Source organism: Trichechus manatus, unplaced genomic scaffold, assembly GCF_000243295.1.
Source record: "Trichechus manatus latirostris isolate Lorelei unplaced genomic scaffold, TriManLat1.0 scaffold00194, whole genome shotgun sequence".
NCBI lineage: Eukaryota > Metazoa > Chordata > Mammalia > Sirenia > Trichechidae > Trichechus > Trichechus manatus.
Window position 1 is genome coordinate 2,263,785 of NW_004444130.1, and position 13,664 is coordinate 2,277,448.

General features: G+C 48.1%; 1 protein-coding gene across 1 annotated transcript in view; it reads right to left on the reverse strand.

The window, feature by feature from the left end:
* FCSK (fucose kinase) overlaps positions 1 to 13,400 on the reverse strand; it is a 22,307-nt gene extending 8,907 nt beyond the window's left edge. Inside the window, exons 1-11 of the mRNA XM_023741894.1 lie at positions 13,160 to 13,400; positions 6,809 to 6,913; positions 6,315 to 6,466; positions 5,448 to 5,498; positions 3,588 to 3,713; positions 3,176 to 3,248; positions 2,654 to 2,751; positions 2,158 to 2,238; positions 1,403 to 1,522; positions 1,021 to 1,192; positions 511 to 623 (exon numbers count right to left, since the gene is read on the reverse strand). Coding sequence (XP_023597662.1) covers positions 511 to 623; positions 1,021 to 1,192; positions 1,403 to 1,522; positions 2,158 to 2,238; positions 2,654 to 2,751; positions 3,176 to 3,248; positions 3,588 to 3,713; positions 5,448 to 5,498; positions 6,315 to 6,466; positions 6,809 to 6,890 — 1,068 coding nt within the window. The 5' untranslated portion in view covers positions 6,891 to 6,913; positions 13,160 to 13,400. The remainder of the gene's footprint in view (positions 1 to 510; positions 624 to 1,020; positions 1,193 to 1,402; positions 1,523 to 2,157; positions 2,239 to 2,653; positions 2,752 to 3,175; positions 3,249 to 3,587; positions 3,714 to 5,447; positions 5,499 to 6,314; positions 6,467 to 6,808; positions 6,914 to 13,159) is intronic.
* Positions 13,401 to 13,664: the final 264 nt, after the last annotated feature.

The window sequence follows — 13,664 nt, forward strand, 5'->3', positions numbered from 1 at the left end:
CTGTTCTCTTCATTCTCCCTTGCTCCCAAAGGGATGAGACCAGTGGAGTATCTTAGATGGCTGCTCACAGGCTTTTAAGACTGGGAGGGGGTCTTTTTTAGCTTCTCAATCAGGCTGACTTGGATTTTAGAATCCTGACTTAGCCACTTACTGCTTCTGTGGCCTTAGGCCTCAGAGCCTCCAGTACCTCATCTGCAAAATGGGAATAATAACAACATCTATACTTATAGGGGAGCCCTGGTGGCACAGTAGTTAAGAGCTTGGCTGCTAACCAAAAGGTCAGCAGTTCAAATCCACCAGCTGCTCTTTGGAAACCCTACGGGGCAGTTCTACTCTGTCCTATAGGGTCACTATGAGTCAGAGTCGACTCAACGGCAACAGGTTTGGTTTTGGTTTTATACTCATAGGTAATTTGTTCTAAGCATGGACCATCTTTCCCTTCCCCAGATTCCCCATCCCACCTGACTTCATGTACCCAGCGGGCACTTCTGAGGGTGAGGCAGTTCTCACCTCCACCTGGGAGTGCACAATCTGGGCCCTGGGGGCACCTGGGATCGTGAGGCTGCGCAGGAGGTCACTGGCTAAGGAGGTCATGTAGCTGTAGCTGCCGTCAGGAACATAAGCTGTAAAGACACAAGTACTGACCCCAACCCCATGCCTGCTGCAGGACTGGCCAAGCTGGGCTTCTCACCAACAGACACAACCTCACCATGCCCTGGGAGGGCAGGCATGGTGATGAGGCTATTGTACTGATAGGGAAGCTAAGAACCAGAGAGGTTCAGCAACTTGCCCAAAGACAGACAGCTAGAACGTAGAAGGACTGGGACTGGAGCCGGGGAATGAGACAAAAGGAAGAAGAGAAGAGTTATCACACTGGGAGGCTCACGATGGGTAGGGTAATTGTCCAGTCCATGCGTAGGCTGCCTTCAGGAACCCAGGGACCAGGTGGGGGCAGCCTCATTCTGGGGGTCCTCACTCCCATGGTCTCCCTGCCCCAGGAAGCCAACAAGCAGTACCCACCCATGGTGAGGGGCTGATCACGGAGCTCTCTCCACAGCTCAGCCCGGGCACCCTGCAGATAGCCTGCTACACCCACATCGCCTTGCCCCATCTCCGGGGGCCGCCCGACCAAGAAGTCCTCCTTGCTCACGTTCCGAGCCATGCAGAGCAGGATGTCAAAAAACAGAGACAGCTGGGGCAAGGGTGGGAAACACAGCTATTGAGGGGGGCAGGGGTTGGGCCTCACAGTTCCTAGGCTGAGCTGGGGCAGTCCCACCCCAGAGATGATGACCCAGAGAGGAGAAGGGCTAGCCTGAGGTCACATAGTCAAGTGGCCAGGTTAGGGTCAGTGCTGGAGTGTTCTCCTCCCCAGGCCAGGACCCCCAGCCCCATCCCCAGTCACCTGAACAGGCCGGGCTCCAGAGTCCAAGCCCATGTAGGTACAGGCATCCAGGGGCGGGCTCACATGGGTAGCCAGGAGGCGCTCGGCAGTCTCCACAGAGAAGAAGGCAATCCCAGAGACCTGGAGGGGCCCCCACAAGAGTCAGGTGGGGAGACCTTGAGGCCAGGCTTGGGCATGAGTCAGGAAGGATACATGTAGATGGGCCAAGGAAGGCCAATCGCCATAAAAGGCAGGGAGCTTCGGCTTCAGAGCCTCCAGCACTCAGACCCGAGGCTTACTTGAGGCAGCTCCCATCAAGGGACCCCTTGGCAGGTATCTTCTGGAACTCCCCTCAATTTTCAGGCCTCCTCCCAAACCCAGTTCTCCACCTTCCTATGGCCCAGTCCCAGACTCCTCCCCATCACTCCTATCCTTGTCCTTCATTCTGGAACATCCCCAGGAGTCTTGTTCTAGGCCTCCTCCCAACTGAATTCCCTAACCTTGCTCATATTCTGGTTCTAGGCTTTCTGGTTCGGAACAGCTCCCTAAATTCCAAGGCTGCCTCTTCCTCAGATTTTGCTTCCAGCTGGTTCTCTAAATGTCAATTCCAGATTTTCCTCAAATTCCATTTCCAAACCTTCCTCAGATTCTGGTTCTAGCCTGCCCCAGAATGCTTTTTGAAGGAATGGGGCTCTGCCCTGGGCAGGAAGGCAAGCCCTCCCTTCCCAACCCCCCAAGGTCCCCAAAGACCCCCACCCTGGGCCTGGCACCCATACCAGTGGCACCCTCCCATCAGGCCTGGCACAGCGTTGTATCTCTGCCTCAGTGCCCTGGTAGTAAATGTCCAAAACGAAACCCTATGTTGGAGGAGAAAACAGAGTTAGGGAAGGGACAAGAGAGGATCAGGAAGGTGGATATGGCCATAGGAGTCAGCAACGGTGTTCTCCAAATGAAAAGCTCAGGACACAAGTTCTACAGGCACCAGTGTACTCATGAGGACACAAGTACCCAAGACTGCCACTTGTGAGGGGAGAGGACAGGCGTTAAATGTCTTTACAGCCTCTGAGCCTGAGCACAGAGTGTGGCACACAGTCAGTGTGCAATCATGTTTGCCAGAAGAGCAAGGGAGCACGAGAGCTACTGCCATGGAGGAAACCCCTCAGAATCAAAGCATAGCCAGGAAACCCAGGAAGAGAGGTTGCCCAGAGCATGGAATGGAAGGCCGACCCAGGCCCGCTCTGCTGCCCCTCACCACAGCTTCTAGGGGTCTACCTGAGAGTCACTGAGGTAGATGCCGTGATTCCGAGCGTAGGCCACGCTCCCTGGAAGGGCGATCACTCTGGCTCCCCGGAAGCCATCCCACCTGATCCCTGTGGGGTGGGACAGTCAGAAAGCTCCCCAGGGGCCCCAAACCAAGGTAGGGAGTTCCCAGCTAATAGGACACAAGAGCTCAGGGCTAGGGCATCTGGGCACCTCCAAAAGGGAAAGATGGTTTCCAAAGCTAAGTGGACATTCCTCTGGGAGAATGACAACCCCTCTCCCTCCCAAAGTTCCTCCACAAAGTCCTGTGGGGCAGAAAGGGCCAGAATGGCATGATTATCTCCATTCTGTAGACAAGGAGACTGAGGCAAAGCAGGGGAAGCCCTGTCTCTTGGTCTGGCTTCATTCTCCTCACCGTACAGCTTCTCTTCTGAATAGGGCTATGGGGCTAGCCCAGAGACAGAGGGAGAGAAAAGACAGAACTAGCCTCCAGCTGTGGCTAGGGAGGGTTGCCCCAGGCTGATCCCAGCTCACCTGGGTTTGGAGGAACAGAGAGCAGCATATCGGTGCTGCAGACCCACACGCCTGGCGGGGAGCCTGGGCCCAGCTGCAGAGACAGAGAACGTAGCTGGTGGCCTGGCCCAGCCTCCTTCTGTTCCCTCACAGTCCAGGCTCAGTCCTGCTCTGCTGCTGCAGCAGCTATCTGGTCCCAGGGGCCTCTGTTGCTGAGGTGTCGATGCTGGCCCTCCCCCGTCCTACCTGAGGGCCCCTCTTCCCCTAGTTGTGGCCAAGACTAACTTCTCAAAGCTCTAATTAACCCTGGGTACCCCCAAAGCCATTCTCCCCAGGGTGCCCAGTCTAAGCCACATAGACTACAGCTGGTGGTACAGTGGGAGAGACAAGGCTGTATCTGGGAAGAGGCCCATGGGCCACAGCCTGGCCTCACCCGGTGGGTCATGATGTCCAGCAAGCAGTCCAGGTTGCAGACCACAGCCTCCACGGGGGCCTGGGGATTCTCCACAGGGAGGCAGGTAAATGCCCGGCCACAGTCATCGAAGGGAAAGTCTCGGCCCTGGTGGGAACAGGGTCTGGTGAGAGAGTCCTTGGAGCACTGAGCCTGGGGCTCCTCATCAGCTGAACAAGGGCTGAAAGCCATGAAGCCAGAGGACTTTCTAAAAGTGTTTTCTTAGTATTCTTGCTTACAAGTTTTAAAATTACACGATTACAATAAAAAATTAGAAAGTTTCAGTTATACAGATATGCAAAAAAAATCCCTCAGAGATAATAACCACTGCCCTCATTTTGATATATATCCTATCAGACTTTTATTCATAGATTATCTTAAAAAATTTTTTTCACAAAAATAAGACCATTCTGAAAAGGTAGAGACAAGAGAAAACACACACACACACACACACACAAATGAGTACAATTAAATGGAAAATCTGAATAAGATGGTGGGGGATTGTACCAATGTCAATATCTTGGTTGTGATATACAATAGTTTTGCAAAATGTTATCATTAGGGAAATCTGGGCAAAGTTTACAAGGGATTCTCTATTATTTCTTACAAACATTGATCTGTAGATGTATATAGATCTACAATTATCTCAATAAAAAATTTAATTATAAAAATTATATCATTCTATACAAACTTCTACAGCAGTGTTTTTCACTTCACAATACATTCACTGACTCATTTACCCTGAGACCAGAAGAACTAGATGGTGCCCAGCTACCACCACTGACTGTTCTGACCAGAGTCACAATTGTTGGTTCTGGATAGAATGGGAGAAAAATATGGAGCAGAACTCAAATTCTTATTAAAAAAGAAAAGAAAAAAAGGTCCTCCAAGGCCAAGAAGGGAGCATGTTGACATGTTCTGGGGGTGTTAACCAATGTCATAAAACAATATGTGTACTGACTATTTAATGAGAAACTATTTGTTCTGTAAACCTTCACCTCAAGTACAATAAAAAAAAAAAATTAAAAGAAAAAGAAACCAGACAAACTAGAATAGTAGAGAACAGAGGGCTCCCTGAGGCTATTGCCCTTAGGCACTCTTTAAACCCAGAACCAAATCTATCCCAAGTTCACTTTTTAGCCATGGCGCACAAAATAAACAATGTTACCCTGCCCTACTTAAAAACCATCAGTATGAGACCAAAAGGGCAACAATTACTCAAAAGCAAAGATGAGAAGATAAGGGGGCAGGCAAACTAGAACACTGGAAAGGAACAAACTGAACACAAAGAGAATGTTGACACATTGTGATAAATGTAACTAATGTCACTGAAAAATTTGTGTGGAAACTGTCAAATGGGAACCTAACTTGGCTGTGTAAACTTTCACCAAAAATTCAATAAAATATTATTAAAAAAAAGAAAATACATTCACTGAGCACTTACAAGGAGCCAGGCCTTGTTTTAAGCATTTGCAATAAATGGATCGTCTCAGCACATCCACATGAGGTAGGAACTACTGCCATCTCATTTTACAGATGAGGAAACTGAGGCCTAGCAACGGTCAAGTGACTTGGCAAAGCCACAGAGCAAGTAAGTCTTTCTAGATCAATGCATAGAGTTAGATGGACCTTTTCAACCTTTTTAATTGCTGTCTAATATTCCATCAGAAAAATACACCAGATATACTTAGCCAATTCCCTATTTGTTGGACATTTAGATCAATTCTGCTTCTGATGAACATCCTATACACACACAAAGGTACAACACCCTGAAGGTCCCGTCCAGCCCTGAAAATTGCTGTTCCAGCCTTCTGCATGGCCCTTGCCCCGGACCCTGCTTACCATGTGCAGGATGAGGATCCAGGCCAACTGCAGGACATCAGAAGTGACCACCTGTCGGGGCGGGAGAGCCCTGTGAACAGAGCTCTCAGACAGGGGAATCCGCCCTCAGAGGACAGCACCCTCCAGGAAGAGGCCCCAACACAAATGCACTCAGGTACCAAAGGAACAAAAGGCAAGGTCAAGATCTGTGGCCACAGGCAGGCAAGGGTCAGCCCTGGCCCCTCCTGGATAAAGGATCCCAGAGGCCCTCAGCCTGGGCTACCTGTTTTGAGGGAAGGCTGTAGGCAGGAACATGGGGGCTGGCTGGGTGACTCAGGGTAAGCAACCCCAATGGGCAACCACACAATGGTCTCCTCCCCTGATGGTGCTGCCTCCATCACCAGAGCATGTCCATGCCTGTGACCACCTTCATGTCCTATGCCGGAGTGTGCCACGTGGGCAAGGTGGCTGAATGGAGTGGCTGGGTGTGTGTGGGACATGACCCAGTGGAGACACTGATTCACAGGCCCTGTCCAGAGGGGGTGCCACTTCTCAGTTCCAACAAATACTTGCCATGTGGGAAGGGTAGCCCAGGGTAGCGGATCTTTGAACTTTTCAAGAGAAGCCAGAAAGTCTGACTTTGAGATATTGGCTCCAGCTTATAAAAAGACCCTGGAAAGGTTAACCCTGCCTTCTGCCCTCAACTGGATGACAAGGCAGAGAGGATTCTATCCACTTGACAGATGTGGAAACTGAAGCCAAATGCTGAGCTGGCTGGGGCAATGGAGCCAGAGGAGCTGGGGACCTTGGACATTATCTGGTTTAACCCTCATCCCTGTACTGATGGGGACTTGAGCACAGGAGGAGAAACACTTCATGGAAACTCACAGTGAAGCCTTCCCGGGCACTCAGGTGTTCAGCAGCCACCAGCAGGGCATTGAGGGTGGCTCCTCCACTGCCCACGCGCATCTCAGGGTCCTCCACAGCCAGTAACAGCGTCCCAGCAGGGATCTGCTCCCGCTTCTGCCGCACTTCGAGCTCTGTAGACATAACACATGCTGGAACTTCCCCTCAGCCTCTTGCCCTAGCCTGAAGCACCTGGAGTAAGCCTACTGATAGTCATTACTTTCTTTGATTTATTCGTTTTTCACATAGTAGCTCATTACATCTTTGCCTAACTCTGAGGTATCATTATCTCCATTTTGCAGATGAGAAACTGAGGCTCAATAAAGTGACATGACGTGTCTGAAGTCACACAGCTAGGAAGAGGTGGAATCTGGGTTTGAATCCAGGTCTGCCAAAACCTAGAGGCTGTAGCAGTAGGGCAAGGGAGTGGGGGCTAGGGTTTCTACACTAGGGGTGACGGCAGGGGAGTCACCTACCTCTCTGGAAGACCTGGACACTGTCCTTGTACTGGCATGTCAGGATGATGACTGTCCAATCAACACCCTTCGGCTGCTCCATTCTGGTCAAAGTGGAAGGGCTGCCTGAGACATAGACATGGGTATATGTAAATTTTTTCAATTATCATACAGCAAAAATTCTTTTTTTTTTTTTTTCAAGTCTACGCACTTGAACACAAGCGTAGCATCTTGTGGCCACCACCATGATCCATCACTCCTCAAAATTCCCTCATGTTATCCCTTTACAGTCACACCCTACCCCATTCCTAACCCCTGGCAACCACTCATCTGTTCCCCAAGGCTACAGTTTTGTCTTTTAAAAAAATGTCAGATTAACAAATTGTAATCTTTAGCTCCTCACAAGTCCGTCAGTTTGTTGTACTGTGGTGGCTTGCGTGTTGCTGTGATGCTGGAAGCTATGCCACCGGTATTTCAAAATACCAGCAGGATCACCCATTGTGGTATGGTCTACTATGCTGGGAATGACAAATTGAAGAGGAATGGCATCACATTCATTGTCAAAAAGAACATTTCAAGATCTATCCTGAAGTACAACACCGTCAGCAATAGGATAATATCCATATGCCTACAAGGAAGACCAGTTAATATGACTATTCAAATTTACGCACTAACCACTAAGGCCGAAGATGAAGAAACGGAAGATTTTTACCAACTTCTGCAGTCCGTAATTGATCAAATATGCAATCAAGATGCATTGATAATTACTGGTGACTGGAATGTGAAAGTTGGAAACAAAGAAGAAGGAATAGTAGTTGGCAAATATGGCCTTGGTGATAAAAATGATGCCAGAGATCACCTGATAGAATTTTGCAAGACCAACGACTTCTTCATTGCAGATACCTTTTTTCAACAACATAAATGGCGAATACACACGAGGACACTGCCAGATGGAATACACAAGAATCAAATCAACTACATCTGTGGAAAGAGATGATGGAAAAGTTCAATATCATCAGTCAGAACAAGGCCCAGGACCAACTGTGGAACAGACCATCGACTGCTCATATGCAAGTTCAAGTTGAAGCTGAAGAAAATTAGAACAAGTCCACGAGAGTCAAAATACGACCTTGAGTATATTCCAATGGAATTTAGAGACCATCTCAAGAATAGATTTGATGTGTTGAACACTTATGATCAAAGACCAGACGAGTTGTGGAATGACATCAAGGACATCAGACATGAAGAAAGCAAGAGGTCAATAAAAAGACAAGAAAGAAAGAAGTGACAAAATTGATATCAAAAGAGACTCTGAAACTTGCTCTTGAACACAGAGTAGCTAAAGCAAACGGAAGAAATGATGAAGTAAAAGAGCTGAACAGAAGATTTTAAAGGGCAGCTCGAGAAGACAAAGTAAAGTATTATAATGAAATGTGCAAAGACCTAGAGTTAGAAAACCACAAGGGAAGAACACACTTGGCATTTCTCAAGCTGAAAGAACTGAAGAAAAAATTCAAGCCTCGCGTTGTAATACTGAAAAGATTCTATGGGCAAAATATTAAACAATGCAGGAGGCATCAAAAGAAGATTGAAGGAATACACAAAGTCACTGTACCAAAAAGAATTGGTCGATGTTCAACCATTTTAGGAGGCAGCATATGATCAAGAACCGATGACATTGAAGGAAGAAGTGTAAGCTGCACTGAAGGCATTGGTGAAAAACAAGGCTCCAGGAATTGAAGGAATACCAACTGATATGTTTCAACAAACAGATGTAGTGCTGGAAGTGCTCAATCGTCTCTACCAAGAAATTTGGAAGACAGCTACCTGGCCAACCAACTGGAAGAGATCCATATTTGTATCCATTCCAAAGAAAGGTAATCCAACAGAATGTGGAAATTATCTAACAATATCATTAATATAACACACAAGTAAAATTTTGCTGAAGATCATTCAAAAGTGGTTGCAGCAGTACATTAACAGGGAACTGCCAGAAATTCAAGCCAAATTCAAAAGAGGACGTGAAATGAGGGCTATCAAGATTACAGCTGAAAGCAGAGAATACCAGAAAGATGTTTACCTGTGTTTTATTGACTATGCAAAGGAATTCAACTGTGTGGATCATAACAAATTATGGATAACATTGAGAAGAATGGGAATTCCAGAACACTTAATTGTGTTCATGAGGAACCTGTACATGGACCAAGAGGCAGTCGTTTGAACAGAATAAGGGGATACTGTGTGGTTTAAAATCAGGAAAGGTGTGCATCAGGGTTGTATCCTTTCACCATACTTATTCAATCTGTATGCTAAGCAAATAACCCGAGAAGATGGGATATATGAAGAAGAATGAGGCATCAGGACTGGAGAAAGACTCATTAACAATCTACAATATGCAAACAACACAAACCTTGCTTGATGAAAGTGAAGAGGATTTGAAGCACTTACTGATGAAGATCAAAGACTACAACATTCAGTATAGATTGCACCTCAACGTAAAGAAAAAAAAATTCTCACAACTGGACCAATAAGCAACATCATGATAAACGGAGAAAAGAGTGAAGTTGTCAAGGATTTCCTTTTACTTGGATCCAGAATCAAGGCGCATGGAAGCAGCAGTCAAGAAATCAAACAACACATTGCACTGGGCAAATCTACTGCAAAAGACCTCTTTAAAGTGTTAAAAAGCAAAGATGTCACTTTAAGGACTAAGGTGTACCTGACCCAAGCCATGGTGTTTTCAATTGCCTCATATGCATGTGAAAGCTGGACAATGAATAAGGAAGACCGAAGAAGAATTGACATCTTTAAATTATGGTGTTGGCGAAGAATATGGAATATACCATGGGCTGCAGGAAGAATGAACAAAATCTGTCTTGGAAGAAGTATAGCCAGAGTGCTCCTTAAAAGGAAGGATGGCGAGACTTCATCTCATGTATTTTGGACATGTTATCAGGAGGGGCCAGTCCCTAGGGAAGGACATCATGCTTGGTAAAATAGAGGCTCAGCAAAAAAAGAGGAAGACCCTCAATGAGATGGACTGACACAGTGGCTGCAACAATGGCCTCAAGCATAACAATGATTGTGAGGATGGTGCAGGACCAGACAGTGTTTCGTGCTATTGTACATGGGGTTGCTAATGAGTCGGAACCGACTGAACAGCACCTAACAACAACAACAATTTTTGGCTTCTTTTGCTCAGCATAATGCCTCTGAGATTCACCCAGGTCGTGGTCTGTATCAATAGTTTGTTCCTTTTAATTGCTGAGTGATATTCCATTGCATACATATACCAGTCTGCTTATCCACTCACCCATCGGAGGACATTTGGGCTGTTTCCAGATTTTGGCAGTTGTGAATAGACTTGCTATCAACATTCGTGCGCAGGTTTTGTGTGAATGTAAGACTTCATTTCTCTGTACCCAGGAGTACGATTGCTGCGTCATGCGATATGTGTATGTTCAACTGTATAAAATCTGGGTGCACGTGATATCCAAGGGAGTGTGATAGGAGCGAGGGAGTGAGGGAAAAAGGATAGGGTTTAGAGTTGCTCCCCACTTAAGGCAGGGGGCTGCCCTTTCTGGGTCACCTTCCCCTCACCATTTACTCATTGGCTGTGAGCTGGGGGTGGTTTATAACCTCCCAAGCCAGGAAGTTCCTTCAGCTGAGGGTAACTCTTTGCAGAAGGGGGCAGCTATGAGCAGCCAACATCACACAGCTGCAGGATGCGTGCACCAGCCTGTTAAAGTGGCGCCCACTACAGGGACCTCAGAGAGGACCTCTCCTCCCAGGAGCTCCAAGTCAGGGAGGATGCAACCCCCACCTTTCAGCCATCATCCTCCAGGGCACTCTGAGCAAAGGGGGGAAAGCAGGCCAGAGCTATTGCTTCACCTTCGCCCCCCGCAAAAGGGAGGCCCACTCCCACCAGACAGGAAATCAACCTGACTCCAGAGCCCCTGGCCTCCCCAAGACCATCTGTAGACAAGTTCTCAGGAGTGCCCTGGCTTCCGCCTTTAGTAGTGCTCCAGCTGTCATCCAGGAAGCAGCCCACCCCCCACCTCTGCCCTCCAACCCCTAAAGCACAGTGCAGGGAGAGGCCACGCCATCAGACATGTGCTTTGAACACATGTTCAGTAGTCAGCCCATGCCCCTGCCGAACGCCAACAGGAAACCTGAACCTCAGCAAGTCTCTTCTTGTGCCGCACTGCTGCCACCAAGCCTGTGGTTAAAACTGACACAACAATAGCATTTAGCACCACCCACACTCCCACGAACTTTCAGGAAAAGCCTCTACCAGTAAGAGAAATTGCTCTGTTCCTTGCTCAGCTCAGAAGGGAATTCCAGAGGGGAAATCTGAGCTAGAGATCTGGTCCAGGCACCTGAGGACAAAGGTATTTCCCAGGACACCCACCTGGCCTTCCCTGTGAAGAGGAAGCAGGGATTCCAGCTGTGTGGCCTTAGGCACCCCTAACCCTCTCCGGGCTCCTGTGTCAGGGACTATAATCTATAGACACTCCCAGCTGCTATGCCAAGGTCACGCTTCTCACAGGTTGCTACCAGCCAATGACTGAGCCCAGCAGGGACACTAAGACAGATCCATTCCTGTGAGATTTAAAACTCCTTTCTGACAGGCCTCCGCATGACCTGACTGAAACTTTCTTAGAAATGCACTGCGATCTGAGACTCTACTCAACCCATCCCTCCTTCTTTCCTGTTGTCCTTCACAGGGCTCAGACCTGCAGCTTACCCGTCTCCTCCAGCTTGCCCTCCTTCTTCCTCCCCCCAGTAAATCTCTTGCACATCTAATCCCAGCTTGGTGTCTGGATCCTTCCAAGGAGAAATCACTGTAAGAACCTCTGATCGACTGTCTATCTAAGTACCATCTTTACATCTTCATCTTTTAAGATGAAGAAACTGAAGTACAGAGAGTAAGGAACTTGCCCAAGTCACACAGCTAGCAAGTGGCAGAGCCAAATTTGAAACCAAACACTTTTCTGCCAAAGTTCACATTCTTAATCACTACACTGAACCTACTTCATAGCATTGAAGAAAGAACAAAAAGAGTAAATATATGTAAAGTGCTCAATAAATATTAGCTATTATGATAAAGCCTAAACAAATACAAGGTGACAATAAGATAAGAGTGATACTAATAACAACAGCCACTGAGACTGAGTTCACCCACTCTGGGCCGCAGGTGAGAAACTACGATTTTTCATCTTCACAACACCCCTGCAAGGTAAGTGTTATTACCTGCCCTTTCCAGAGGTAGAAACTGAGGCTCAGGGAAGTTACTTAACTTGCCCAAAACCAATCAGCTGGTAGATGCTGCAGCCATGACCGGGACCTGGGACGCTCAGATTCTTACTAGGTGATAGTAATAATGATGTTGGGCCCCACACAAAGGGGCTGAAAGATGGAGAGAATGCCCCAAGGAGAGTCTGACGGCCCAGGTATAAGCCCAGTCTTAGTCTCAGCATCATGACTGAGAGATATGGGCAAGTGATAGCTTGTGGCCGCAGTGGGAAGGAAAGCCCCCAGGACTCTGTCCTCATATCTGCCTCTTCCTGTGTGATCCTGGGCAGGTCACTTAACCTCTCTGGGCGTAAATTTCGTAATCTGAAAATTAGGACCAAAGATACCAACCTCCTAGGGCTATTGTCAGCATTAAATAAAATGTAAAGTATGTGGCACACAGCAGGGGCTCAAAGAATGGTAGCTCTCTTCTGTAGGGAAAGTTTACCTGCCCTAAAGCATCTGGGAGTTGAAAGCTCTGAGATATGCTGTGTCTAAGATGTCTCTGGAAAAGACACAATCAGGGAAGGCCTGGGGGAATCAAACAAGGCTGAGGGACATCTCCTGCCAGACCAACCAAGAGGGTATTCTATGATAACACAAAAGGTAGAATGATACTCATAGCTAACACATATGGAGTGCTTTATTCAGACAATGCCAAAGGCAGGAGCCCTGGTGATGCAGTGGTTAAGTGCTCCGCTGCTAACCAAAAGGTCGGAGATTGGAACCCACCAGCCGCTCTTTGTCAGAAAGATGTGACAGCTTGTTTCCTTAAAGATTACAGCCTAGGAGACCCTATAGGGCAGTTCTACTCTGTCCTATAGGGTCGCTATGAGCCTAAATCCACTAAACTGCACGGCACACAACAACAACAAGCCAAAGGCATTGTTCAATGTATCATATAACCCACCAACAGCCCTGAGTTGGGGCTTATTATCAACCCCCACATTATAAATAAGGAAACTGTAGCTTAAAGAGATAAAACAGTCGGCCCAAGGTCCCATACGGGATAGGCCAGGTGTGTCCAATTCCAAGGTTTATGCAGTAGAAACAAGACATTTCTGCTCTCTGTGATACCTGACGTTTGTACAGAAATCTTGTAAAAGAATACAGGCTTCAGAATACAGTTTCCGGGTCTCGCAGCACTGGATAGGTCCCGGGGCGCTTGTTGAAAGACCCAGGCCAAGGGGTAGCGGGACCAACAGACGCCCCCAGGCAGCAGGTGGGCGCCCGGAAGCACCAGTAGGGTCCTCGAAGGGGCAGTCTTTCCAGTCTGTACTTGGGCGGCCCGCGACCAGACTCGGTCCTCCTGGGCCAAGGGGGTAGACCCAGGACCGCAGAGAGCCCGCGCGGCCCCACGTACCTGCCACCGCACGGCGCTCGGCGGAACTGGCGCTTTAACGCGGGGCTGCGCATCTCTTGCGGCGCACCCTGGGAAGTGTAGTTTTATCCCTGTGTCCGCCCTGGCGTGTGCCCGCTAAAAGACCTGGCCCTAGCTATTGCATGGGCAAGAAGATGTGATCAGGGCAGAGCTTTCCTAAAAGGCAGTGAATCCCCAAATCGGGAAGGAAGGTGAGGCGAG